Here is a 26,050-nt window from a genome sequence, read left to right as displayed (position 1 = left end):
TTTTCAAAACAAAACACACTGGATTAATATTTATAACTTAAAGCACTTTCATATCGAATCTTAAAACATAGAATAATACAGTACAGGAATGCACCCTTCGACCCACAAAGTTTGTACATGACGCATATACCTCTGTTCCCTGCATTCCCATCTGCCTATCTAAAAGCTTCTTAAATGCTATTATCATATCTATCTCTACCACCACCACCCCGGCAATGCATTCCAGGCGCCATCCCCACCAAAGACCTGTGTAAAAAAAACCTGCCCCACACATCTCCATTAAACATTTCCCCTCTCACCTTATAGCTATGCTTCAAGTTTTAATCTAATAATTGTATTTGAAACAAACCCCATGGATTTAGTTACACAAAACTTTACAACTAACATTATCCTGAAGTTTTGTTAAAATCTAAGCCCATCAAATGTTGCATAAATAATGGTGTAGGAGCACATAGCAAGCATTTTAGTTGAAGAAGCAGACAAATAGATTCTACAGGACTGAAGATGGTTGATTTTATTGTACAAACTAATTTCAAAGCAAAGTTCTAAACATTTTACCTGTGCAATTGTTTTACACAGCAATTGTGGATCAATAAAATAAAGATCTTGTAACTGAAGAGCTGGATCACGAAAATGCAGCAGAACACCTGCAAAAGCAAAGTCACCTTTAAAATAGTATTTACACATTTACCTACAATATTAAATTATGAAAAATGAAAATATTATTTGATTTATGTGTGCACAACCATGATACAGAACACGTAATTCTCTGCCAACATATCACTTTCTATCAGAGACTTTTATTTAATTTAACGTAAACAGTATACAATCTCCTTATATTTAACCTACAAAGGGGCAACACCTCACAATTTCTGGGTTTATACTCTATCTGACATTTCTCCATCAATGTATGTTAATGATATAATGATCCCATCAGAGACCCCTGCAGAACAACATTTATCACAGCCCTCCAACTAAATAACTCATTCACCAACACCTTCTGTCTTCTATAAGGAAGCCAATTCTGAATCAAAACTACCAAGTTAATATGAATCCATAGAACATAGAACAGCACAGCAACTCTACTCTTTGTACTTCCATGTGCCTATCCAAAAGCCTTTTAACCACCACTATCCTATCTGCCTCCATCACCACTCCTGGCAGCGCGTTCCAGGCCCCCACCACTCTCCATGTAAAAAGCACTTGCCCTGTACATCTGCATTAAACTTTCCCCCTCTGACCTTATAGCTATGCCCTCCAATGTACATTTTCTCACCCTGGGGGAAAAGGTTCAGAATGCCTACCTTGTTTATGCCTCTCATAATTTTATATACTTCTGTCTAGTCTCCCCTCTACCCTTGACATTCCAGAGTAAACAATCCAAGTCTTCTCAACGTCTCCCTGCAGCTGAAACCATCTAATCCAGGCAGCATTCTGGTAAACATCCTCTGCACCCTCTCCAAAGCCTCCACGTGTCCTGGAATGGGGTGACCAGAACTGCACGCGATACTCCACTGCGGATTAACCACAGTCCTATAGAGTTGCATCATGACTTCCTGATTCTTATATTCAATGTCCCTAGCAATAAAGGCAAGCATACCATAAACCTTATTTACCTATCTACTTGTGCTGCCACCTTTAATGGTCTATAAACTTGAACTCTAAAATCCCTCCGCATTTAAGTCCTGCCATTAACAGTATACTCCCTCCAAACGTTCAACCGCCCAAAGTGCAACACCTCACACTTGTTCAGGTTAAACTCCATCTGCCATTACTCTGGCCATTTCTGTCTCTGGTCTATATCTTGCTGAATCTTCTGCCAGCCTTCCTCGTGGTCTGCAACTCCTGTTTAAGGGAGATGTGCGGGGTAAGATTTTTTACACGGGGATCTGGAATGCATTCCAAGGGCTGGTCGTGGTGGCAGATATGATATGAAGGTTTTAGATAGGCACATGGAAGTGCAAGGAATAGACAGATGAGATCAGAATTAACTTGGCATCAACCTCAGCATTGTGGGCCGAAGGACCCGTTGATGTGTTGTACTGCTCTATCCATGTGAAATCAAAACAAATCATCCTATAGATGGATATTCAGCAAGTCAAGCAGCATCTGTGGTGAGAGAAGCGGTTGACATTTCAAGACAATTACCATTTATTGTTGACAGTCCTAATAAAATGTCATCAACCTCACTTTCACTCTCCACATATGCACTTCACCATCTTTTGCACTTTGTTTTCCAGCATCTGCTGTTTATTTCCTTTCTTTTTGTCAAATGCAGAAAAAAATGTCTCCCTCTCCTGTACATAATTAAACAGAACATTGCAGTTTGATTGAACAGGTTCTTGATTGCTAATACGGCCATTTGAAACAGTAAACATAAAGAAAATACCAGAATCATTGAGGAAGTCAACAACATGGGGCAGTTCATTTTCATCCAACTGCAACTGATTCTCCTGAACTATTTCCAACAGCCTCTGCTGATGAATTACTGGAAATTCTGCCAGGACACTCTTTCGCTCCTGTATAATCCTCTTTTCCAGCTCCAAGTATCCCTGAGGGATCAACTGGCCCATTACAGGCTGGTCTTTAATCTGTAAAGACATTATTTGAAACTGTAAACATTGGCACAACTTAAATAACATTTTGAAGGTCCAATGTAAGGAGAAAGTATACAGTTAATGGCGGCCCTTAACACCATTAATAAGAAGGTATATTGGGACCAAGTCCATAAAGCCCCAGTCCCACTTAGGCGATTTTTTCGGTGACTACAGGCGACTAGGCTGTCACTACATGGTCGCAGGGTGACGCCTGTATGGTCATGAGTAGTCTTCTCAAGTCGCCTAAAGAGTCGTAACGTTTTTGTGGTCGTCACTGGATTTTGAAATGTTCAAAACCTTTCGGCGACTGTGGGCTTAACGTAGTCACCAGGATGACGCAGTTTGTCGCCAAATGACATTGGTTATCGCTCGGTGCTGACTTCGGTGAATTCCATTGGCGACTACCTACGTCAACCGGCAACAGGTACCAGTGACTGAATTGTCGCCGACAGGGTCATAGCTTGTCGTAGCTTCTCGCAGGTGGACGTAAGTTGACTTTGGTTGTCGTAGGCTGTCGCCTATGTGGTCGTAGGTTGTCGTAGGTGTGGTCATAGGTGGACGTCCTAATGGGTAGCCGGTTGTTGGTAGCTTGCCGTCGACACGGTGGTAGGTTGGCGTGGCATGTCATAGACATTGTCGGGGGATCCAGTCACCGCTTTTTCAGCAACCTGCTACAACTGTGACAGTCACCGAAAAAAATCGCCTAAGTGGGACAGGCCCTTAACTCCCTGAAAGAGGCAACACAAGTAGATTGAGTGGTAAAGAAGGCGTATGGTTTGCATTTGTCATCAGTTGATGCATCCAGTATACGAGTCAAGAAGTCACATTGCAGCTTTAAAATACTTCAGTTAGGCCGCATTTAGAGTATTGTGTGCAGCTCTGGGCGGCACATCAGCGCAGTGGTACAGTTGCTGCTTTACTGTGCCATAGACCCAAATTCGATCCTAACTACAGGTGCTGTCTGTATGAAGTTTATATGTTCTCACTGTGACCCTGTGGGTTTTCTCTGGGTACTCCAGTTTCCTCCCACACTCCAAAGACTTACAGGTTTGTAAGTTAATTGGTTCTGGTAAAATTATAAATTGTCCTTAGTATGTAGGATTGTGCTAGTGTACAGGGGGATCGCTGGTCGGCGCAAACTCAGTGTCTCAGTATCTCAAAAGTGTAAAGTAAAATCTCTGGTCGCTCCATTACAGGAAGGATGTGGAAGTTCGAGAGAGTGCGGAAGAGGTTTACCAAAATGTTGCCAGCATTAGAGCGTATTACTGAAGTTCAACAAGGAGAGGTTGGACAAACTTGGATTGTTTTTTTTTATCTGGAAGGTCAGAGGTTGAGGGAAGACTTGATAGAAATATATACAATTCTGGGAGGCATAAATGGGGTAGATAGTCAGAATCCTTTTGCTCAGGGTGGAAATGTCAAAGAATAGAGGGCATAACTTTAAAGGAGATATGTGGGGCACTTTTTTTGCAGAGGTTGGTGGGTGCCTGCAACACGCTGCTGGGAGTGGGAGTGGAGGCACATACCTGTGAGTATGTGTATATATAAACACTAAACATTTTTTTCTCTCTCGTTTATCATATTGTTTACTGTGTACTATGTTTACATATTCTGTTTTGCTGCAACAAGTAAGAATTTCATAGTTCTATCTGGGACATATGACAATAAAACACTCTTGACTGTTGATTATGGCACTCCACCTGTTGTCATTTATTGTTTGCCTCTCCTATCTCAGCCCCCATCTCCCACACAGACAGATGGAGCTGTAGCCACCTTTGCATAGAGATATCCACACAACTGGATTTTGTTTTAAATAACATCACCTTGAATGTCTGTATTTCGCTAATAATAGCTCTTCGCAGTTTTGCTATAGATTCAGATTCTTCTGTAGCCACCACAAAATGGCAATCACGGATTGAAGGGAAATTATGATGCTGAATGAATTCTGTCTGAATTCTGGGTATACAGCTTTGCCGATGCTTTTCATCAGTCACATCAATATGAGTTCCAACAAGAATTACAGGACAAGACGGAACATGGGCCTATTAAAAAAGAAATTTGCAAATCTTATTACAAAATAATTATCAAGTCAAGTCAAGTCAAGTTTATTCATCACATACACATACGAGATGTGCAGTGAAATGAAAAGTGGCAATGCTCGCGGACTTTGCGCAAAAAGACAAACAAACAAACAACCAAACAAAATCAACATCTTAAATAGGGACTTTTGAAAAGAGCAATCATAGGTCATATATTTTATTCCCTTCACACTCCAGTGTAAAAAGGCAATATTAAAATGCATTAAAAAATGTGCCAGATGCACGGCTAATGCCAGTAGTTAGGAGTGAAAGCACCTGGCAACACAAGATACTGCAGATGCTGGAATCTTGAGGGGAAAAAGCAGTGCTGGAGGAGCTGAGGGGTTCAGGCAGCTGGAGGAACTTGGAGGGAATGGACAAACCTCGTTGTGGGTCAGGACCCTCCTTCAGACTGATTGGAGAGGGGAAAGAAAGCTGGAATAAAGAGGGGGGGATGGGACGAAACCTGACAAGTGACAGTTGGATACAAGTGAAGGACAGATGGTTAGAGTGAGTAGCAAAGGCTAGAGGTGAAAAGGAAACAAAAGGGTGTCAGATAAGGAAAGAAGAGGAGGAGTGCAATGTAAAGCCAGAGGGAAGGGAGAGAGGGGGAATAAAAGAGGAAATATGCACCCGAGGATGGGAGATGAGCATATAGAGAATAAAAAAGGAGCAGGGGACTGTGTTAGTGAGAGATGATGGGAGAAACATGTGCGAACTAGAGTGGGAAGGAGTGGGGAAAGAGGGGGTTGTAGGAGGGGGGATATTACTTGAAATTAGACAATTCAGTGTCCATACTGTTGGGTTTGAAGCTACCCAAGTGGAATATGAAGTGCTGTTCTTCCAGTTCAGCTGTGTCGATCAATGACTTAATAGTTTGCCCCACGCCATCTCTCTTTTCCAGCTTTCTCCCTACTATCCATCAGTCCTGACATGAACCTTTCTCTTCTGTTCCCTCCAATGATGCTGCCTGGCTCACTGAGTTCCTCCTGCACTTTGTGTTTTGCTCATGACATCATTGTCGTTCGGCCATTTAAATTCTCAGAAGACTCAGGCTTCTGTACATAGGTTATCAAACATATCAGCCAGTCAGCCATCAGATGCAATATGGAATGCACAGTCTTGCTGAGTTTCCTCCTAATCACCTCTTAGCTCTTAGTGCTATGATTTCAGTGGGGATTCTTCAGCATTTATTTTGAAGCAAAGGTAAGCAAGGTATGTTTTTTGGTACATATTGCTTCAGTTTAAGGATTTTAATTGTGTCTGGTTAACATTAGAGTCGTCATCAGGGCTGTGTAGAAAAATAGTTAATATTGCATGATTTCAAAGAGAGTTAATGTGCAGGAAAATGTAATGATATCCATTTCCCCACATTCTGCATCATTCCAGAAATTTAACTGGGCTCATTGTTCATGCATCAAATCATGCAATTTCCTCGGCAAACCTCTTCAGGAGCATTGTTTGAAAAAGTAGACCCCACTGTCCTGGGATGATCATTGCTGAGCATTACCAAGACAACTAGATCTTCAAAGCATTGTTTGTCAGCAGGGCTGTGGAGTCGGAGCAATTTTGGTGCTGCTGGAGTTGGAGTCGGTATAAAAAGTCCTGACTCCGATTTCAACATACATTTCAAAGACTACGTAAATCTCTGTTTTATCCACTGACTTGGCCGTCTATGGCAAAGAATTCCACAGATTCACCACCCTCTGACTAAAGAAATTCAATCTCATCTCATTCCTAAAGGAATGTCCTTTAATTTTGGGGCTATGACCTCTAGTCCTAGACTATCCCACGAGTAGGAGCAGACTTAGGCCATTCGGCCCATCTAGTCTACACCGCCATTCAATCATGACTGATCTATCTCTCCCTCCTAACCCCATTCTCCTGCCTTCTCCCCATAACTCCTGACTGTACTAACCAATTTTACTTAGTACCATCTGTAAACTTGCTAATCATGCTGTGTATGTTCTCAAGATGAATATATGGTAATAAAGCTAAACTGAACAGAATCAGGCCATATTGACCATATGCCTTGGTCCACATGACAATAAACTAAACTCTCCACAGAAAAAGAAATAAGTTCAGCAAGCATTAAGAAATTGCAGCGAATTGTGGAAACAGCCCAGACCATCAGACAAACCAACCTCCCTTCCATTGACTCCATTTATACCTCACACTGCCTCGGCAAGGCCAGCAGCATAATCAAGGACGAGCTTCACCCTGGCTACTCCCTCTTCTCCACTCTCCCATCAGGCAAAAAGTACAGAAGTGTGAAAACGCACACCTCTAGATTCAGGGACAGTTTCTTACCAGCTGTTATCAGGCCACTGAACCATCCAACCACAACCAGAGAGCAGTGCTGAACTACAATCTACCACTTTGGTGACCCTCGGACTATCCTTGATCGGATTTTGCTGGTTTTACCTAGCATTAAACATTATCCCCTTATCATGTATCTGTACAGTGTAAATGGCTCGAGTGTAATCATGCACTGTCTTTCCACTGACTGGTTAACACGCAACAAAAGCTTTTCACTGTACCTCGGTACACGTGACAATAAACTAAACTGAACTGAAACTGAAGATAGACACAAAATGCTGTGGGACAGGCAGCATCTCTGGAGAGAAAGGAGTCTGAAGAAGGGTCTCGACCCGAAACATTACCCATTCCTTCTATCCAGAGATGCTGCCTGTCCCCCTGAGGTACTCCAGCATTTTGTGTCCATCTTCTGTTTAAACCAGCATCTGCAGTTCCTTCCTAGCCATAAATTGAAACTGAACTGAACTACTGGAAACTTTACAAATCCTAGCTAGTTCAGTCAGGACGTTCCGGGGAAGAAGCCTCCAGCTTTCACCCTTACATAACGCTAAGCCTCAGCAGTGAAAGCTACACCCTGTTAGTTAGGGGTGGATCATAAATGCCAATGACACCATCACCACCCACAACCCCACAAATGATGACATTTTGAAATATGCCCAACCTCGGCCAAACATCTGCCGTCTAATCTCACACATTGCCATGCCGATAAAACCCTGTTGCTGCAAAGCAGCTACACACAGAGAGAGAACTTCAGCACATATAATCAGGCTCGGTAAGGCACTGGTAAGGCTTCATTTGGAGTATTGTGAGCAATTGTGGTCACTATATCTGAGGAAGGATGTGCTGGCTCTGAAGAGGGTCCAGAGGAGGTTTACAAGGATGATCCCAGGAATTAGTATGTTGATCTATGACGAGCGTTTGTCGGCACTCGGCCTGTACTTGCTGGAGTTTAGAACAATGAAGGGGGACCTCATTGAAACATACAGAATAGTGAAAGGCTTGGAATAGGGTGGAGGTGGAGAGGATGTTTCCACTAGTGGGAGAGTCTAGGACTAGAGGTCATAGCCTCAGAATTAAAGGACGAACTTTAAGGAATGAAATGAGGTGGAATTTCTTTAGTCAGAGGGTGGTGAATCTGTGGTATTTATTGCCACAGAAGGCTGTGGAGACCATCAGTGGATATTTTTAAGGCAGAGATAGATAGATTCTTGATTAGCATGGGCGTCAGGGGTTATGGGAAGGCAGGAGAATGGGGTTAGGAGGGAGAGATAGATCAGCCATGATTAAATGGCGGAGTAGACATGATGGGCCAAATGGCCTAATTCTATTCCTACCACGTGACCTTATGACATATATATTTATGCAAAAGAATATAAATATCATAGTTATTGTAGAACAGAATATAGCATATTGTTGTAGAATATAGTCTTTGTAATGGAATAGAATAGAGCATAGAACAGTCCAGCACAGGAACGGGCCCTTCGGCCCACAATGTCCGCGTTGAACGTGATGCAAATAACATCCAATGTCTTCAATGTTTTTTCTTAGTCATAAAGCATGGAAAGAGGGCCTTCAGCCCACCTTGCCCACCCTTTCCAGCTTGACAACACCTTTCCTATAATACGGTGCCAAAGCTGAACACAATACTCTATACTCAATGCTCTGACTGATGAAGGCCAGTGTACCAAAAGCCTTCTTGACCACCCTGTCTACCTGTGACACCACTTTCAAGGAGCTATGTACTTGCAATTGAATTTCGATCACAAAAATAACCTGTTTTTAAAAACACACAAGGCATCTCTCCCACATGCAACATTTAGACCAATTATCCACAATAATAGGTGGAGTGGGTAAGAGACTGTGCATCTACCCGATCTATTCCTCTCCTGATTTTACTCATCACCCCTCATCCTCCTGCGCTCCAAGGAATAGAGTCCAAGCCTACACAACCTCGCCCTATAGTTCAGACCCACTAGTCCTGGCAACATCCTCGTAAATCTTCTCTGTGCCCTTTCCAGCTTGACGACATCTTTCCTATAACATAGTAACCAAAATTGAACACAAAACTCTAAATGTGGCCTCACAAACGTCTTATACAACTGCAACATGACCGTCCATCAATACTCTGACTGATAAAGGCCAATGTGCCCAAAGCATTTTTGACCATCTTATCAACCTGTGATGCCACTTTCAATGAACTATGTTCCTGTACTCTGAGATCCCTCTGGTCTACATCACTACCCAGAGGCCTACCATTCACTGTGTCGGTCCTACCTATGTTAGACTTCTCAAAATGCAACACCTCACATTTCTCTGTATTAAATTCTATCAACCAAAACCATTCCTCAGCCCACCTGGCCAATCAATCCAGATCCTGCTGCAATTTTTCACAATCAACTTCACTATCTGCAAAACTACCAACTTTTGTATCATCAGCAAACTTGCTAATCTTGCCCTGTATGTTCTCATCCAAATCATTGATGTAGCTAACAGTAACGGGCCCAGCACCGAACCTTGAGGCACACCACCAACAACAGGCCTCCAGTCTGAGAAGCAACCTTCCACCATCACCCTCCGCTTCCTTCCTTGAAGCCAATTTTCTATCCATTCAACTATCTTTCCTTGGATGTCAATGAACCGACAGTGGAACAATTACATTTTTACAGAGCAGATTTACAGGCCAATATACATAGATACCATGCAATAAACACAAAAATAAATGAATTAATAACACCAATACTATTGCATAAAAGCCCTACAAGTGCATACAATGTTGAGGGGAATAGAGTGAATAGTGTAGATTGGGGCATAGAAACATAGAAGATAGGTGCAGGAGGAGGCCATTTGGCCCTTTGAGTCAGCACCGCCATTCATTGTGATCATGGCTGATCATCCACAATCAGTAACCCGGGCCTGCCTTCTCCCCATATCCTATGATTTCACTAGCCCCAAGAGCTCTATCTAACTCTCTTTTAAATTCATCCAGTGAATTGGCCTCCACTATCTTCTGTGGTAGAGAATTCCACAAATTCACAACTCTCTGGGTGAAAAAGTATTTTCTCACCTCAGTTTTAAATGGCATGCCTTTTATTCTTAAAGGGCTTTCTCACGGTGCGACCTGACCCAAGACCTAACAAGAGTTTGACATCTGGGAACCTCCTGCGATAACAGTACGGCATTCGTGGACCACCGAGGACCTCCGTGGCGCTATCGTGTAACTTTGTAAGGTCGGGAGAAAATTCAAACATTTTTGAATTTCTCCAAGAGTGACTTGAGCACTTTTTGGTGAGCGTTGCAACATTGTATGAAGCAGATGCCAGTGCGATACCCGTGCGATATCCGTAATGACTCTTGCGGGTACCGTGGGAACTCCTGCGAACGGTAACCCCGGAAGCTTGACAGAGGGGACATAAGGTGAGTAATAGGTATTAAAGGGGGCTTGGGGTGTGGAGGAAGGGAAGGGTGGGGGGGGGGGGGTGGTGCTCGGGGTGATTACAATGCTCTCTGGGGTGCGGGAAGAAGGGTCTCGAAAAGCAACTCGCCGCTTTGCTCTTAAGACAAATTGCTTCGATTTGAATCTCCCCGCAGTACAAGGAAGTAGAGGCAAGGTTGCGCCGTGTGTTGGAAGGAACTGCAGATGCTGCTTTAACCCGAAGATAGACACACAAAAAACTGGAGCACTTCATCGGGTCAAGCAGCATCTCTGGAGAGAATGAATAGGTGACGTTTCGGCTCGAGAGTTTCGGGTCTGAAGAAGGGTCTCCCAACCCGAAACGTCACCTATTCATTCTCTCCAGAGATGCTGCTTGACCCGATGAAGTGCTCCAGTTTTTTTGTGTCTATCTTCGGGTTAAAGCAGCATCTGCAGTTCCTTCCAACACACGGCGCAACCTTGCCTCTACTTCCTTGTACTGCGGGGAGATTCAAATCGAAGCAATTTGTCTTAAGAGCAAAGCGGCGAGTTGCTTTTCGAGACCCTTCTTCCCGCACCCCAGAGAGCATTGTAATCACCCTGAGCACCCCCCCCCCCCCCCCACCCTTCCCTTCCTCCACACCCCAAGCCCCCTTTAATACCTATTACTCACCTTATGTCCCCTCTGTCAAGCTTCCGGGTTTACCGTTCGCAGGAGTTCCCACGGTACCCGCAAGAGTCATTACGGATATCGCACGGGTATCGCACTGGCATCTGCTTCATACAATGTTGCAACGCTCACCAAAAAGTGCTCAAGTCACTCTTGGAGAAATTCAAAAATGTTTGAATTTTCTCCCGACCGTACAAAGTTACACGATAGCGCCACGGAGGTCCTCGGTGGTCCACGAATTCCGTACTGTTATCGCAGGAGGTTCCCAGATGTTAAACTCTTGTTAAGTCTTGGGTCAGGTCGCACCGTGAGAACGGGCCATTAGACTGTGGCCCCTGGTTCTGGACTCTCCCAACATTGGGAACATTTTTCTGCATCCAGCTTATCCAGTCCTTTTTAATTTTATGTGTTTCTATAAGATACCCTCTCATCCTAAATTCCAGTGAATACAAGCCCAGTCTTTCCAATCTTTCCTCATATGACAGTCCTGCCATTCCGGGGATTAACCTTGTGAAACTGCGCTGCACTGCCTCAATAGCAAGAATGTCCCTCCTCAAATTAGACCAAAACTGCACACAATACTCCAGATGTGGTCTCACCAGTACCCTGTAAAACTGCAGAAGGACCTCTTTACTCCTATACTCAAATCCTCTCGTTATGAAGGCCAACATGCCATTAGCTTTCTTCACTGTCTGCTGCACCTGCATGTTTACTTTCTGTGACTAGTGTACAGGGACAGCCAGGTTGCACATCCCTTTTTCCTAATCTGACACCATTGAGATAATAATCTGCCCCCTTGTTCTTGCCACCAAAGTGGATAACCTCACATTTATCTACATTATACCGCATCTGCCATGCATCTGCCCACTCACTCAACCTGTCCAAGTCACCCTGCAACCTCCTAGCATCCTCTTTGCAGTTCACACTGCCACCCAGCTTTGTGTCATCTGCAAATTTGCTAGTGTTACTATTAATTCCATCACCGAGCCTTGTACCGAGCCTTGCGGCACTCCACTCACCACTGCCTGCCATTTGGACAGAGACCCGTTTATTCCTACTCTTTGTTTCCTGCCTTCCAACAAATTCTCTATCCATGTCAATACCCTACCTCCAATACCATGTGCTCTAATTTTGCCCACTAATCTCCTGTGTGGGGCCTTATCAAAGGCTTTCTGAAAGTCCAGATACACTACATCCACTGGCTATCCTTCATCCATTTTACTTGTCACATCCTCAAAAGATTCCAGAAGATTAGTCAAGCAGGATATCCCCTTCATAAATCCATGATGACGTGGACCAATCCTTTTACTGCTATCCAAATGCACCGTTATTGCTTTTTTAATAATTGACTCCAGCATCTTCCCCACCACCGATGTCAGGCGAACTGGTCTATAATTCCCCGTCATCCCTGCTTATCCAGAAATAGTAAGATTTACGGCTGTGATAGTAACAGCCATACCACCCACTCAGGTCAGAGTGGAGGGACTGTTCTCCGTACTAAAAATAATTAAATCAGATTTAATGGCTTCAATGAAAGAGGATCTGGCAGAAGCAATTCTGTTCCAAAGGACAAGTTATTAATAAATTTTAGGTATGTACTTTTGCAGCAAACTTAACTACCTATGCATTTACTTTTAATTTCTACTAGACCAAGTGCAGACCCGTTGGGTCTGTTTCCCCAACGGCGTTTGTGGGGGGGGGGGTGAGAAGAGGGGAGGGAGGGGAGAGGAGGAGGAGGAAACGGGATGGATTTGGGAGGGAAAGGAGAGCGGGGTAGGGGGTGAGAAATGGGGAGAGAGATGTGGGGGAGGGGGAATGGGGAAGATGGGGAGGAGGGAGGGAGGGGGAGAGGGGTGGGGGAGAGAGGGGAAAGAGTGGGGAGGGAGAGTGGAGGGGAAGGGGGAGAGAAGTGGAAGAGTGGGGAGGGAGGAGGAGAGGGGTAGGGGGATTGATGGAAGAGGGACAGAGGGGAAGGGGGTGGGGGGGAGAGGGAAGGGGGTGGGGTAGAGAGGGAAGGGGGGTGGGGGAGAGAGGGATGGGAGAGGGAGAGGGGTGAGGAGAGGGGGAGGAGAGAAGGGGGAGAGGAGTGGAAGAGTGGGGAGGGAGGGAGGGAGGGGTAGAGGGGTAGCGGGAGTGGAGGAAGAGAGGCGGGGGAGTGGTGGAAGAGGGACAGAGGGGTAGGGGAAGGGGTGGGGGAGAGAGGGGAAGGGAGGGGAAGAGAGAGGGGTGGGGGTGGGAGAGGCGTGGGGTAAGGGGATAGAAGTGGAAGAGTGGGGAGGGAGGGGTAGGGGGAGTGGTGAAAGAGGGACAGAGGGGTAGGGTGAAGGGGGTGGTGGTAGAGAGGGAAGGGGGGTGGGGGAGAGAGGGATGGGTGGGAGAGGGAGAGGGGTGAGGAGAGGGAAACATAGAAGCATAGAAATTAAGTGCAGGAGTAGGCCATTCGGCCCTTCGAGCCTGCACCACCATTCAATTTGATCATGGCTGATCATCCAACTCAGTATCCTGTACCTGCCTTCTCTCCATACCCCCTGATCCCTTTAGCCACAAGGTCCACATCTAACTCCCTCTTAAATACAGCCAATGAACTGGCCTCAATTACCTTCTGTGGCAGAGAGTTCCAGAGGAGCCAAGGAAAGAGCTTTCACGTCGCGGCCCTGTTCCAACCAATCTTTCCACCACCACGCGCAAGAAGCACAAGAAGCGCAAGACAGACACCATTGTGCAGATGCCGAGAAGTGTGTTCAGCTCTGGCTGAACAACTTCTAATCTTGTGTGTGGACTCGATAAGAAGAAGAAGTAGAGAGTTCCAGAGACTCACCACTATCTGTGTGAAAAATGTTTTCCTCATCTCAGTACTAAAGGATTTCCCCTTTATCCTTAAACTGTGACCCGCTTGTCCTGGACTTCCCCAACATCGGGAACAATCTTCCTGCATCAGACAAATGCAATTCAGGACTTTTCACTTCACAAGCAAAGTCAGAATGACGGTTAGTGAAGAATTCGAATATTCGCTGAGCGTTCAGATGCTGCGTGCGCCTCCTGCACCAAAGGGGGGGAGCGTGTGTCGTCACACACAAAGATCTTGTAGCGGAGAGCTCCGCTATAAGATCTTTGGTCACATACTAAGCAAGCACGGGAAGGGGGCGCTGCACTGCAGCAGCCTGTCGACAGCGTGTCCGTTTTTTTTCAACTCTTTTATTTTTATTTTTTTAGTATGTTTAAAAGTCTGTTTTTAATGTTTCTTTGTGTGTTTTGTGTGGGGGGTGGTGTGGGGGGGTAAGGGGGAAACCGTTTCGGCCGCCTCCTCCATGGAGAGGCGACTTTTTCCAGGTCGCCTCCCCCGTGGCCTAACATCGAGGATCGGGCGGCCTTTCCCGGAGACGCGCCCGGAGCTTCAGCGGCGGGCGCAGCGTGGACTCTCGGCGCGGAGCGGGTGAGACCTCACTGGGGCTCGCTGGAGGGGAGCGCTCCGTTACGCTGGCCCGCGGCAGCCGGCAGCCTGAAGCGGCGGTCTGCAGAACTCCAACTGGTGCGGCATCTACAGCCCGGGATCCCTCGTGGAGGACCCGGGGGACAGAAAAAGCTTCCACCACCGGCCCGCGGCCGTCTTCTACCGCGGGTGCGGCATGGACTTGCCATCTCCCCTGGAGGGGAGCTTCGACCGCCGGCCCTGCAGACTGCGGTGCTTCCGGCTGCGGCACGGCGGGTACTTTAAAACTTTGACCACCGGCCTGCGGCCTACACCAGCCTGAAGCCGCGGTCTCTGGTTGGGAAGAACCGATCCTGGACTCACCTTGACTTTGACTTTGTCCCTTACCATCTGGACGCCCGCAGCAACGGCTGTGGAGGGTGGAGGTCCCGACCACGGGGGAAAATGGAGGAGGACTGGCCAAGTTCTGTGCCTTCCACCACAGTGATGAATGCTGTGGTGGATGTTTGTGTAAAATTTTTATTGTGGTTGTGGGTTCTTTATTACTGTACCGCTGCTGGCAACCCAAATTCCACCGACCTTGGATGTGTGGCAATTAAATTATATCTATCTATCTATCTATCTAAGCGCCTCCACAAACAGATGAGCGTCTTCTTGAATGGAGAGCGAGTGGCCGCCTCCACAAACAGTCACACACACTGAGGACCCGCCCCCACAAAAAATATTTTGTGAGGAAGGGGAGGAGGAGGGTGGAGAGGGAGAGGGGGAGGGGGGGAGAAGAGGTTGGGGGAGAGAGGTGAAGGGGGTGGGAGGGGTTGGAGCGGGCGTGCATGAGTCGAGAGAAGAGAAAAGGGCAGAGAGAGAGAGAGGCTGGTACAACAACAAAAAAGCTGGATAAACTAAGCGGGCGCAGCAGCATCTATGGACCGAAGGAAAAGGGCAACGTTTTTGGCCGAAACCCTTCTTCCGGGATTCGGCCAAAAACGTTGACCATTCAATTCGCTCCATAGATGCTGCCGCACCCGCTGAGTTTATCCAGCTTTTTTTATGTCTACCTTCGATTTTCCAGCATCTGTAGTTCCTTCTTAAAGACAGAGACTGTGCACGGTAAGGGAATGAGGGGGAGAGGGGGAAGAGTGTGGAGGGAGGGGGAGAGTGGGATTGGAGGGGGAGAGGGGTGGGGGGAGAGAGAAGTGGAAGAGAGGGGAGGGAGGGAGGGAGGGGAGAGGGGTAGCAGGAGTGGTGGAAGAGGGACAGGGGGAGTGGTGGAAGAGGGACAGAGGGGTAGGGGAAGGGGTGGGGGAGAGAGGGGAAAGGGGGAGGGGTGAGGGAGGGAGAGGGGTGGGGTAAGGGAAGAGAAGTGGGAGAGGGAGGGGTAGGGGGAGTGGTGGAAGAGGGACAGAGGGGAAGGCGGCAGGGGAGAGAGGGAAGGGGGTGGGGTAGAGATGGAAGGGGTGGGGGAGAGAGGGATGGAAGAGGGGTGAGGAGAGGGAGAGGGGGAGGAGAGAAGGGGAGAGAAGTGGCAGAGTGGGGAGGGAGGGGTAGCGGGAGTGGTGGAAGAGGGACGGGGGAGTGGTGGAAGAGGGACAGAGGGGTAGGGGAAGGGGTGGGACAGGGAGGGGAAGAGAGAGGGGTGAGGGAGGGAGAGGGGTGGGGTAAGGGGAGAGAAGTGGAAGAGTGGGGAGGGAGGGGTAGAGGGACTGGTGGAAGAGGGACAGAGGGGTAGGGGAAGGGGGCGGGGGGAGAGAGGGAAGGGGGTGGGGTAGAAAGGGAAGGGGGGTGGGGGAGAGAGGGATGGGTGGGAGAGGGAGAGGGGTGAGGAGAGGGAAACATTGAAACATAGAAATTAAGTGCAAGAGTAGGCCATTCGGCCCTTCTAGCCTGCACCACCATTCAATATGATCATGGCTGATCATCCAACTCAGTATCCTGTACCTGCCTTCTCTCCTTACCCCCTGATCCCTTTAGCCACAAGGGCCACATCTAACTCCTTCTTAAATATAGCCAATGAACTGACCTCAAATACCTTCTGTGGCAGAGAATTCCAGAGATTCACCACTCTCTGTGTGAAAAATGTTTTCCTCATCTCAGTACTAAAGGATTTCCCCCTTATCCTTAAACTGTGACCCCTTGTTCTGGTCTTCCCCAACATCCGGAACAATCTTCCTGCATCTAGCCTGTCCAACCCCTTAAAAATGTTATACATTTCTATAAGATACCCCCTCAATCTTCTAAAATCTAGCGAGTACAAGTCGAGTCTATCCGGTCTTTCTTCATATGAAAATCCTGACATTCCAGGAATCAGTCTGGTGAACCTTCTCTGTACTCCCTCTATGGCAACAATGTATTTGAGCATTGGGCATTGTGACATCACACGATGGAACGTTCACCAGGGGCTGGTGCTCCTGCAAAGGCATATGTAAATGAATCCATTCCGATTGGACATATGTGAACATTGGGCATTGTGACATCACACAATGGAACGTTCACCAGGGGCTGGGGCTCCTGCAAAGGCATATGTAAATGAATCCATTCCGATTGGACATCTGTGAGCATCGGGCATTGTGTCATCACACGATGGAACGTTCACCAGGGGCTGGGGCTGGGGCTGGGGCTGGTGCTGCTTCTATGGGTGAGAAGCCAGTTTATTTTTGAAATATTGGGGGGGGGGGGGGGGGGGGGAAGGATTTGATTAAAAACGTGTACTTAAACACGACGAAATGTAATGAGGAGCGGATACTTAGAAAGAAAAGTGAAATCTCTACCGAAATGGAAAAGATGTCGGCGATTCTGCGTCTGGTTTCGGAGTTGCAGTGAATCAAAGGAAGAAATGCAGCCGGCAGCCGTCCATGTAAATGGATCCATTCCGATTGGACATCTGCGAGCATTGGGCATTGTGATTGGACATCTGCGAGCATTGGGCATTGTGACATCACACGATGGAAACGAATCAAAAGGCAGAAAGGCAGCCGGACGGACGGCAGGCGACAGGCACAGACTTTTATATAATAGATAGATTGCACGATTTTAAAAAAATTGTCATAATTTAGTCATTTAGCTCATACCTGTGGCCTTAGATAAACAAATATTGGAGTAATGCTTTCATAATTATTATTTAATTCAATGGAATTTTAATTTTGTCATAGTTCTTTCTGTATTTTTTTTCTTTTAAAATAATGAATAATGTTTTTTTTTTCAAGAATAAACAATAAAAAAGCCACAATAGCAGAGCTACTACTGTGAAACTCAAAATTTTAAGGACATGGGTTTAAAAGGCAGCCTGATGATTCATATGGTTCTTATGAAATACCATCTTGTGTAATGTCATCATCGCAGATTTAGAATTATTATACGTAGGGGTCAGGTCGGAGTCGGATGCACAAGAAATCAAGGAGTCGTAGTTGGGTGTTTTGGGTACGACTCTACAGCCCTGTTTGTCAGGAAAATTATCCAAAATATATTAGAATATGTAAAGGGGTACACATCTCAAAGAAACTGTGTAAACAGATAATGGGCCAAGATGCAAATGTGCATTTTTCAGATATTTTTTCACAAAATGGTATGTTAACTTTACAGATTAAACAGATGTCGGATTACTATGTCCACTGCACGTAGACATTACTAAATACAGTAACATGTACAGTCCTCCTCTCCTACCTTAATGTTGAAAAGCCAATGTCTGATATCATCAATCTCACCAGCTCCTTTACTCAGATCATAAACAACAAGGTAGAGGGCTCGTTGAGAGATAAAGTGGGGAAACGTGCTGTAGAATTCAAACTGGCCTAATGAAAAAATGGTATATTTTTAGTATTCAAAAACTGCCAATCATACTTCATTATTTATAAGCATTTGTTATCTTCAAAATATTACAATTATCTAAACTCTCCACATATCCAATTTAACTTCAAGGTTAATATAGATCTATCAATGATTTACATACAAAGTAATAAAATATAATTATAATCTATTTAACAAAAATACAATTGAAATGTACTCAGCATACACTGAGGATGTTGAAGCATTTTGCATTATCTGAACATCTCAAACACCACATTGTTAAAATGGGGAATATTGTTCGCTGCTTAATATCGTTTGCTGGAGAATTTTTCAATGGTTCAATGGTACTTTATTATCAAGTGCACCCAAGTACAGTGGATTGTTTCTTTGCCTACAGTTCAGTGACAATCCTGCTTTAGAAGTGTAAATAAGCAAGCTTCACAATCTGAAGATCATCTTTAATCAGTATCCATATCATAACATTACAGCAGGTTGGTAGTTGTTAGTTCATCGTTACCGCTTCCAAGACTGACCAGTGTAGGAAGTGGGTGTTAGTATGAATCATACAGTAAGGTGGGGTTGGTGATGCTATTCTACTATGATTGGTTCACATGCAATAACCAATCTACATCCTTCCCCGTAAAGAGCAAATATAGTTAAACACACATGCAGCTAGAATTCAAACATACTCGCCATATCTGCCAGGCGGTCTACTAATACGGCCCGAATGCGTACGAACCAAGCCCTCTCCCCTTCACCAGAAAAGTTAGAGGGAGGCTGTGAATCCGGAAGTGAGAAAGCAGCAGGGGACACTTGAGGTGACCGACAGGGGAAGCATGCGGGAGAGGTAGTATTGTTGTTAGTCATAGCCGCCGGTCGTGGTGGGGTAAGGGACATGCTGGAACTGGTGGTGGCCACGGCAGCAGACGGCTGGAACAGTAGAGGTGGAGCGAAAGGATCGGCTGGTGGTGGACGTGGTTCCTTCACAACCAGCAAGTGTTGGCGGCTCCAACAGTACAAGGCGCCATCGATGTCAACAAGGTAAGATCGGGGTTCTTCGGACGGGCTAACAACGCAACCTAGACAGGAATTTCCCACGGTAGTTTGCAAACGGACGACTTGGCCCGGTAGTAGTGATTTAAGTGGTTTGCTGGACTTGTCATGAGATTGTTTCTGGATGTCGTGTTTCTCCTGGATACGCTTCTGGATCGTGGCTGGCTTCAGCACCTATGGCACCAACTTCTGCTGGGCAATTGGTATCGGAGGTCTTGTTGTCCTGGACATCAGTCGTTGGCCTGGTGATCCCAGGACCCCGTCTCTAGCGATGTTCCTGAGGTTTAAAAGGTCGAGATACACATCTGACTTGGCTAGGTGGGCGCGTTCCATGAGCTGTTTAGCGCTTCTGACGCGTCGTTCAGCGAGCCCGTTACTTTGTGGGTATTCGGGGCTGCTCGATTCGCCTGCAGCGATTCCTGGGTATGGTGAACTATCTGGGAAAGTTCATACCGAACCTCAGTGAACTGAGTTCGCCTCTGAGACAACTAACTCGAAAGGATACTGCCTGGTCCTGGTTCCAGCAACACCAAAAAGCATTTGATGCTTTAAAATCAAGGCTGACCAGCGCTCCCACCTTGATGTTTTTCGACCTGAAACGCCCTGTGACAGTTACCTGCGATGCCTCACGATACGGACTCGGTGCCGCCTGCCTACAATCATCTGCCAATGGGACTTTACGTTCTGTCTCCTATGCCTCCCGCACCATGACAGACACCGAACAGCACTACGCGCAAATTGAGAAAGAGCTGCTGGCTGTGGTCTTTGCTTGTTCTAAATTCAAGGACTTTGTCTTTGGGAATGGTTTCACGGGGTTAAGACAGACCACCAACCTCTGATGACCATCCTCAACAAAGCTATCCATGCAGCACCTGCACGTCTGCAGCGTATGATGATGCAACTCCAGCGATTTGACTTCAAAATTGTTTACAAAAAGGGTAAGGACATGCTCGTAGCAGACACCCTTTCTCGCGCACCACGGGCGTCCAACGAACGACATCCCTACGAACGGGACGAGTTTACGGTTCCCAGCATTGACTTTGTTCACACAAAACACTGATACTGATTAAGATGGCCATAAATCACAACCGTAAGTGGTAGCGTTTTATCTAAAATCTATTTACAGTGCAAAGAGGAAGTTGGCATGTTTAGACTTTCATCCTTCCTGTGCTTTATTTCAAACCATCCCCCACCACCAACAACCATTTGCTGTGCTTTATTTCAAACCACCCACCACCACCAACAACCATTTGCTGTGCTTCATTTCAAACCAACCACCACCACCAACAAACATTTTGCTGTGCTTTATTTCAAACCAACCACCACCACCAACAACCATTTGCTGTGTTTTATTTCAAACCAACCACCACCACCACCAACCCCCATTTGCTGTGCTTTATTTCAAACCAACCACCACCACCAACCCCCATTTGCTGTGCTTTATTTCAAACCAACCACCACCAACAACAACCATTTGCTGTGTTTATTTCAAACCAACCACCACCACCAACCACCATTTGCTGTGTTTATTTCAAACCAACCACCACCACCAACCACCTTTTGCTGTGCTTTATTTCAAACCAACCACCACCACCACCAACCACCATTTGCTGTGCTTTATTTCAAACCAACCACATTTTCATTTTCAAACCACATTAAGGGCATCAAGATCAGTAAAACCACACTCACAGTTTAGTAGCCATGTGTTCAGTGTTATTCACAGCTCAGACTGAGAGACGTGACCCTCTCGCTCCCCCATCTTGCAGTGACTGACTGAGGCACTCAACACTTCGGGTTTTATAGTACCTCCAGAAGGGGCGTGGCCTTCAGGAGAGAGAATCTCAACATTTTTTAAACACTAATAACTCTTTTATTTTTCATCGATGGGAAAAATCCTCTTGTCCTGCGCAGCGGAGGGGGATTCTGAGTAAGATGGCTAAAAATCACAGCCGTAAGTGGCAGCATTTTTTCTAAAATCAATATACAGAACAACAGGAAATGGTCAAGATCAGACTTTTAGTAATATAGATTAAGGGTTCGGACACGCTAGAGGCAAGAAACATGTTCCCGATGTTGGGGGAATCCAGAACCAGGGGCCACAGTTTAAGAATAAGGGGTAAGCCATTTAGAACGGAGATGAGGAAATACTTTTTCACACAGAGAGTTGTGAATCTGTGAAATTCTCTGCCTGAGAGGCCGGTTCTCTGGAAGCTTTCAAAAGAGTGTTAGATAGAGCTCTTAAAGAAAGTGGAGTCAAGGGATATGGGGGGGAAGGCAGGAACGGGGTACTGATTGTGAATGATCAGCCATGATCACATTGAATGGCGGTTCAGGCTCGAAAGGCCAAATGGTCCACTCCTGCACCTATTGTTTATTGTCTTTTGTAAAGTACTGTCTATAAACAACAAATCCCAATTAAACAACAACATTAATGTGCCCAATCCCCATCCATTCCAAGCAAACAACAGATATAATTTTTGCATTCTCAGGTCTCTGGAGAAGAAATGTAATCTTCTGACTCAGCAATGAGAGTGTTACTTAAAGCACCATTACTATGATGTAGGAAATAGGCTGCTAGGAATCCATTTTGAAATCCAATAAACTTTTTAATTAGAGGGTTATTTCATTATTTTGCCCCAACCCCCAGTGGTCTCTGTGAGTCGCAAACAGTTTTCTATACAAATCTTAAAACAAAACTAGATAATTTGGTCCTTGGTCAACCTTTTGTAGCATGTTAACTTTGTTAAGCCACATTCCAGCATCTTATGTATTAACATATTTCTCATGATATCAAGAATTAACTTTACGTACAGTTGTTAATACTATGACAAAAATGAACAATGGTAGATTTGAATGTAGAGGTAAAAATAAATTCAACTACTTTATCAGCAACAAGGTGAATGAAAATTAAAAAATAAATTACCTGCAAAATCCCAGACATTCAACAAGTAATCCTTTTTCTTCCCTATTTTTCCTTTTACATGAATGGTCCACTCCTTAATATCAATTCCAATCATAGATTTCTCTGGTTCAGAATTGGACCGTTTGCATTTCATCAGATGCTGAAGCAAAGTGGTTTTACCACTTCCAGAATTTCCCACTACCATCAGGTTCATTCTGTAATAAGGCACAGCTTTCTTCAGACGCTGATGCAGAAATCTAAAATAAAAAGGCAAACATAAGAGTTTTTGAAATAAAATAGGTGAAGCAATTAAATGAAATGCCTGAAATTTGCTTGGGGAAGAAACAAAAACATACTAGGGGTAAACCAGGAAGTAAGTATAGAATCTCCAAGTTCCCTGCAGAAATTACCCTGGAATGTTGAAATACAGGAGGTGTGCCAGCCAATTTGCCAAATTATTATTTTTGGTGGTGTGCACCAAGGAAAAATACTGTCCATGACTTTGGAGAAAGCTTCGATGCTCCATAGATCTCTTTAAATTCGCCCGTGGGAGCTGAAATGGCTTGATTGATGCCTTTGCTAAAATACGCCAATTCTTGACAGTGTAGCAATCTCTCAGGACTGCAGTGGTGTAGAACCCTAGATTTTTTGTACTCAAATATCATTGGTATAATTGAAACTACAACTTTGTAATTCAGAAAAGACATAAAACTCTGTCAAGAAATTAGACTCATTTGCACAATTTTTTTTAATGCATAAATTGCTCAGGCTCTTCTAGGCATGATTCCCATTAGTGCTGACAGTTTTTTAATGTTAGTCATACATCTCAGGACATCAGGCATGAAGGGTCCAATGGTCTGCCCGCACACATTTTTGATGTTTCAGAAATCAAGGATGAAGCATTTGAAAGACAATTTCTGATAAAAGGTATGAACTATCATCTGCATTCATAACCCTCATGAACAAATGAAGAGAGCCCCATCAGCAGATCACCCAGGAGATGTAACTGTTTCTTTAACATCATGTCTACTAGTAATTCTGGGTATCATATTACTCTTCCACATAATTCACTGCATAGATAAATGCTGTGAATTCTGCAAGCATGCTGTTCATCTGACCATGGGTTCACTCATGTCATGGTGCACAATCTGTGTGCGTTTTTTAGTGGTGGGATGAGTCACACGGAGAACAAATATCATGTCCCTCCCTGCTCTTAGTGCTTTATTAACAAGGCAGCTTTACCTGTTGCTACTCCCGGCCAATTGTGAATGCGCACAGATATTCTTCATCACAAGATGTGCTTTCCTTGTAAGGCTGGAATGAGTAACTCACATTCCAAGAGCAGATAGGTTGCTCACCTGTCACTTGCCTACAGTAGTCGTTTAGAGTCAGGTTTGAGGTATTTGCTACCCCAGCAACTTTGAGCTGACCACTTTTGTTCATGATGGAAATCAGTCAGATGGGCAATGGAACTCACTTGCAGGAACACCAGTCATAATTAAATTCCAAATTCAATTAATTGTACTTTGATATATCTGCACAAAAATCTTTACAATCTAGAATGTACTAGAATTTAGTCCCAGTCATACAGTGTGGAAATAGGCCCTTTGGCCCAACTTGCCCACGCCAACCAACATGTTGCATCTACACTATTGCCACCTGCCTGTGTTTGGCTCATATCCTTCTAAACCTATCCTATCCATATATCTGTCCAAATGTCTTTTAATTCATTGATTTTTTAAGATGAAGTTGGTCACCTGATTATATCTTTTGTTTTGCTGCCAACGTGTTTCAAGTCCAAATCCAGAGACAATCCTTGTAAGTCAAGTTCCCACAACTTTTGCAACTTTCCCATTTCATTAGGCAAGGATCTCAAGTCAGAGTTATGACCCAGGAGTAAAGACGTCACCTTGTTTAGCAGGCCAATCTGAGGAGGTAGCTGAAAATAACATAAATGTGGAAATAATGAAATAACATGGGTTGGTGCCTAAGTAAATACATTTTGAAAATGTTAAACAGGGAGACAAAGAGAGAGGCAGAGAGGCAGCGAGACAGAGAGACGATGCGAGGGAAGCAGCGAGAGAGGCAACGAGAGAGAGAGACACAATGCATGGACACACATACAGACAGAGAGAGAGACACAGAGAGAGGCACAGACAGAGAGAGGCACAGAGAGAGAGAGAGATCCACACTGAGTTAAAATTGGCATGTAGTAAAAGTAATGCAGTGGTTGTTATGGGAGATTTCAACATGCAGGTAGACTGGGAAAATCAGGTTGGTACTGGACCCCAAGAAAGGGACTTTGTAGAGTGCCTTTGTGATGGATTCTTAGAACAGCTTGTATTGGAGTCTACCAGGGAGAAGGCAACTCTGGATTTAGTGTTATGTACTGAACCGGATTTGATAAAGGACCTCGAGGTTAATGAGCCATTAGGAGACAGTGACCATAACATGGTAAGGTTTAATCTACAATCGGAGAGGGAGAAGAGTAGATCGGAGGTGTCAGTGTTGCAGTTGAATAAAGGGGACTATGGGGCCATAAGGGAGGAGCTGGCCAAAGTTCACTGGAAAGATACACTAGCAGGGATGACAGTGGAACAAAAATGGCAGGTGTTTCTAGGAATAATACAGAAACTGCAGGATCAGTTCATTCCTCGGAGGAAGAAAGATTCCAAGGGGAGAAAGGGACGACCATGGCTGACAAGGGACATCGGGGACAGTATAAAAATTAAAGGGAAGAAGTACAACTAGCAAAGATGAGCGGGAAGCAAAAGGATTGGGTAATATTTAAAGAACAACAGAAGATAACTAAAAAGACAATACGGGGAGAAAAGATGAGGTACGAAGGTAAGCTAGCCAAGAATTTAAGCAGGATAGTAAAAGCTTCTTTAGGTATGTGAAGAGGAAAAAATCAGTTAAGACCAAAGTTGGACCCTTGAAGACCGAAAAAGGTTAATTTATTATGGGGAACAGGGAAATGATAAATGAGTTGAACAGGTACTTTGAATCTGTCTTCACTAAGGAGGACACAAACAATCTTCCTGAGTGGCCTTGGATCTAGGGTGACACAGGGACTGAAGGAAATCCACATTAGGCAGGAAATGGTGTTGGATAGACTGATGGGACTGAAGGCTGATAAATCCCCAGGGCCTGATGGTCTGCATTCCAAGGTACTTAAGGAAGTGGCTCTAGAAATCGTGGATGCATTGGTGATAATTTTCAAATGTTCTATAGACTCAGGATCAGTTCCTGTGGATTGGAGGGTAGCTAATGTTATCCCACTTTTTAAGAAAGGTGAGAGAGAGAAAACAGGGAATTATAGACCAGTTAGCCTGACATCGGTGGTGGGGAAGTTGCTGGAGTCAATTATAAAAGATGAGATTGCCAAACATTTGGATAGCAGTTACAGGATCGGTCCAAGTCAGCATGGATTTACGAAGGGGAAATCATGCTTGATTAATCTTCTGGAATTTTTCGAAGATGTAACTTGGAAAATGGACAAGGGAGAGCCAGTGGATGTAGTATACCTGGACTTTCAGAAAGTATTTGATAAGGTCCCACATAGGAGATTACTGAGCAAAATTAGGGCACGTGGTATTGGGGGTAGAGTGCTGACATGGATAGAGAAGTGGTTGGCAGACAGGAAACAAAGAGTAGGGATTAACAGGTCCCTTTCAGAATGGCAGGCAGTGACTAGTGGAGTACCGCAAGGCTCGGTGCTGGGACCACAGCTATTTACAATATACATCAATGATTTGGATGAAGGGATTCAAAGTAACATTAGCAAATTTGCAGATGACACAAAGCTG

At 45.1% G+C, this 26,050-nt stretch overlaps 1 protein-coding gene across 1 annotated transcript in view; it reads right to left on the bottom strand.

Moving 5' to 3' along the window:
• The window catches only part of LOC116984972 (leucine-rich repeat serine/threonine-protein kinase 2-like), a 136,260-nt gene that overhangs the window by 6,626 nt on the left and 103,584 nt on the right, over positions 1-26,050 (bottom strand). The window contains exons 28-33 of the mRNA XM_033039333.1: positions 23,999-24,180; positions 22,263-22,498; positions 18,164-18,291; positions 4,421-4,639; positions 2,390-2,591; positions 559-647 (exon numbers count right to left, since the gene is read on the bottom strand). Of these exons, the coding sequence (XP_032895224.1) occupies positions 559-647; positions 2,390-2,591; positions 4,421-4,639; positions 18,164-18,291; positions 22,263-22,498; positions 23,999-24,180 (1,056 nt within the window). The remainder of the gene's footprint in view (positions 1-558; positions 648-2,389; positions 2,592-4,420; positions 4,640-18,163; positions 18,292-22,262; positions 22,499-23,998; positions 24,181-26,050) is intronic.

This window comes from Amblyraja radiata, chromosome 21 (genome assembly GCF_010909765.2).
Source record: "Amblyraja radiata isolate CabotCenter1 chromosome 21, sAmbRad1.1.pri, whole genome shotgun sequence".
Classification (NCBI taxonomy): domain Eukaryota; kingdom Metazoa; phylum Chordata; class Chondrichthyes; order Rajiformes; family Rajidae; genus Amblyraja; species Amblyraja radiata.
The sequence above is the reverse complement of the archived record's forward strand: the minus strand, read 5'-3'. Positions and strand labels throughout refer to the sequence as shown.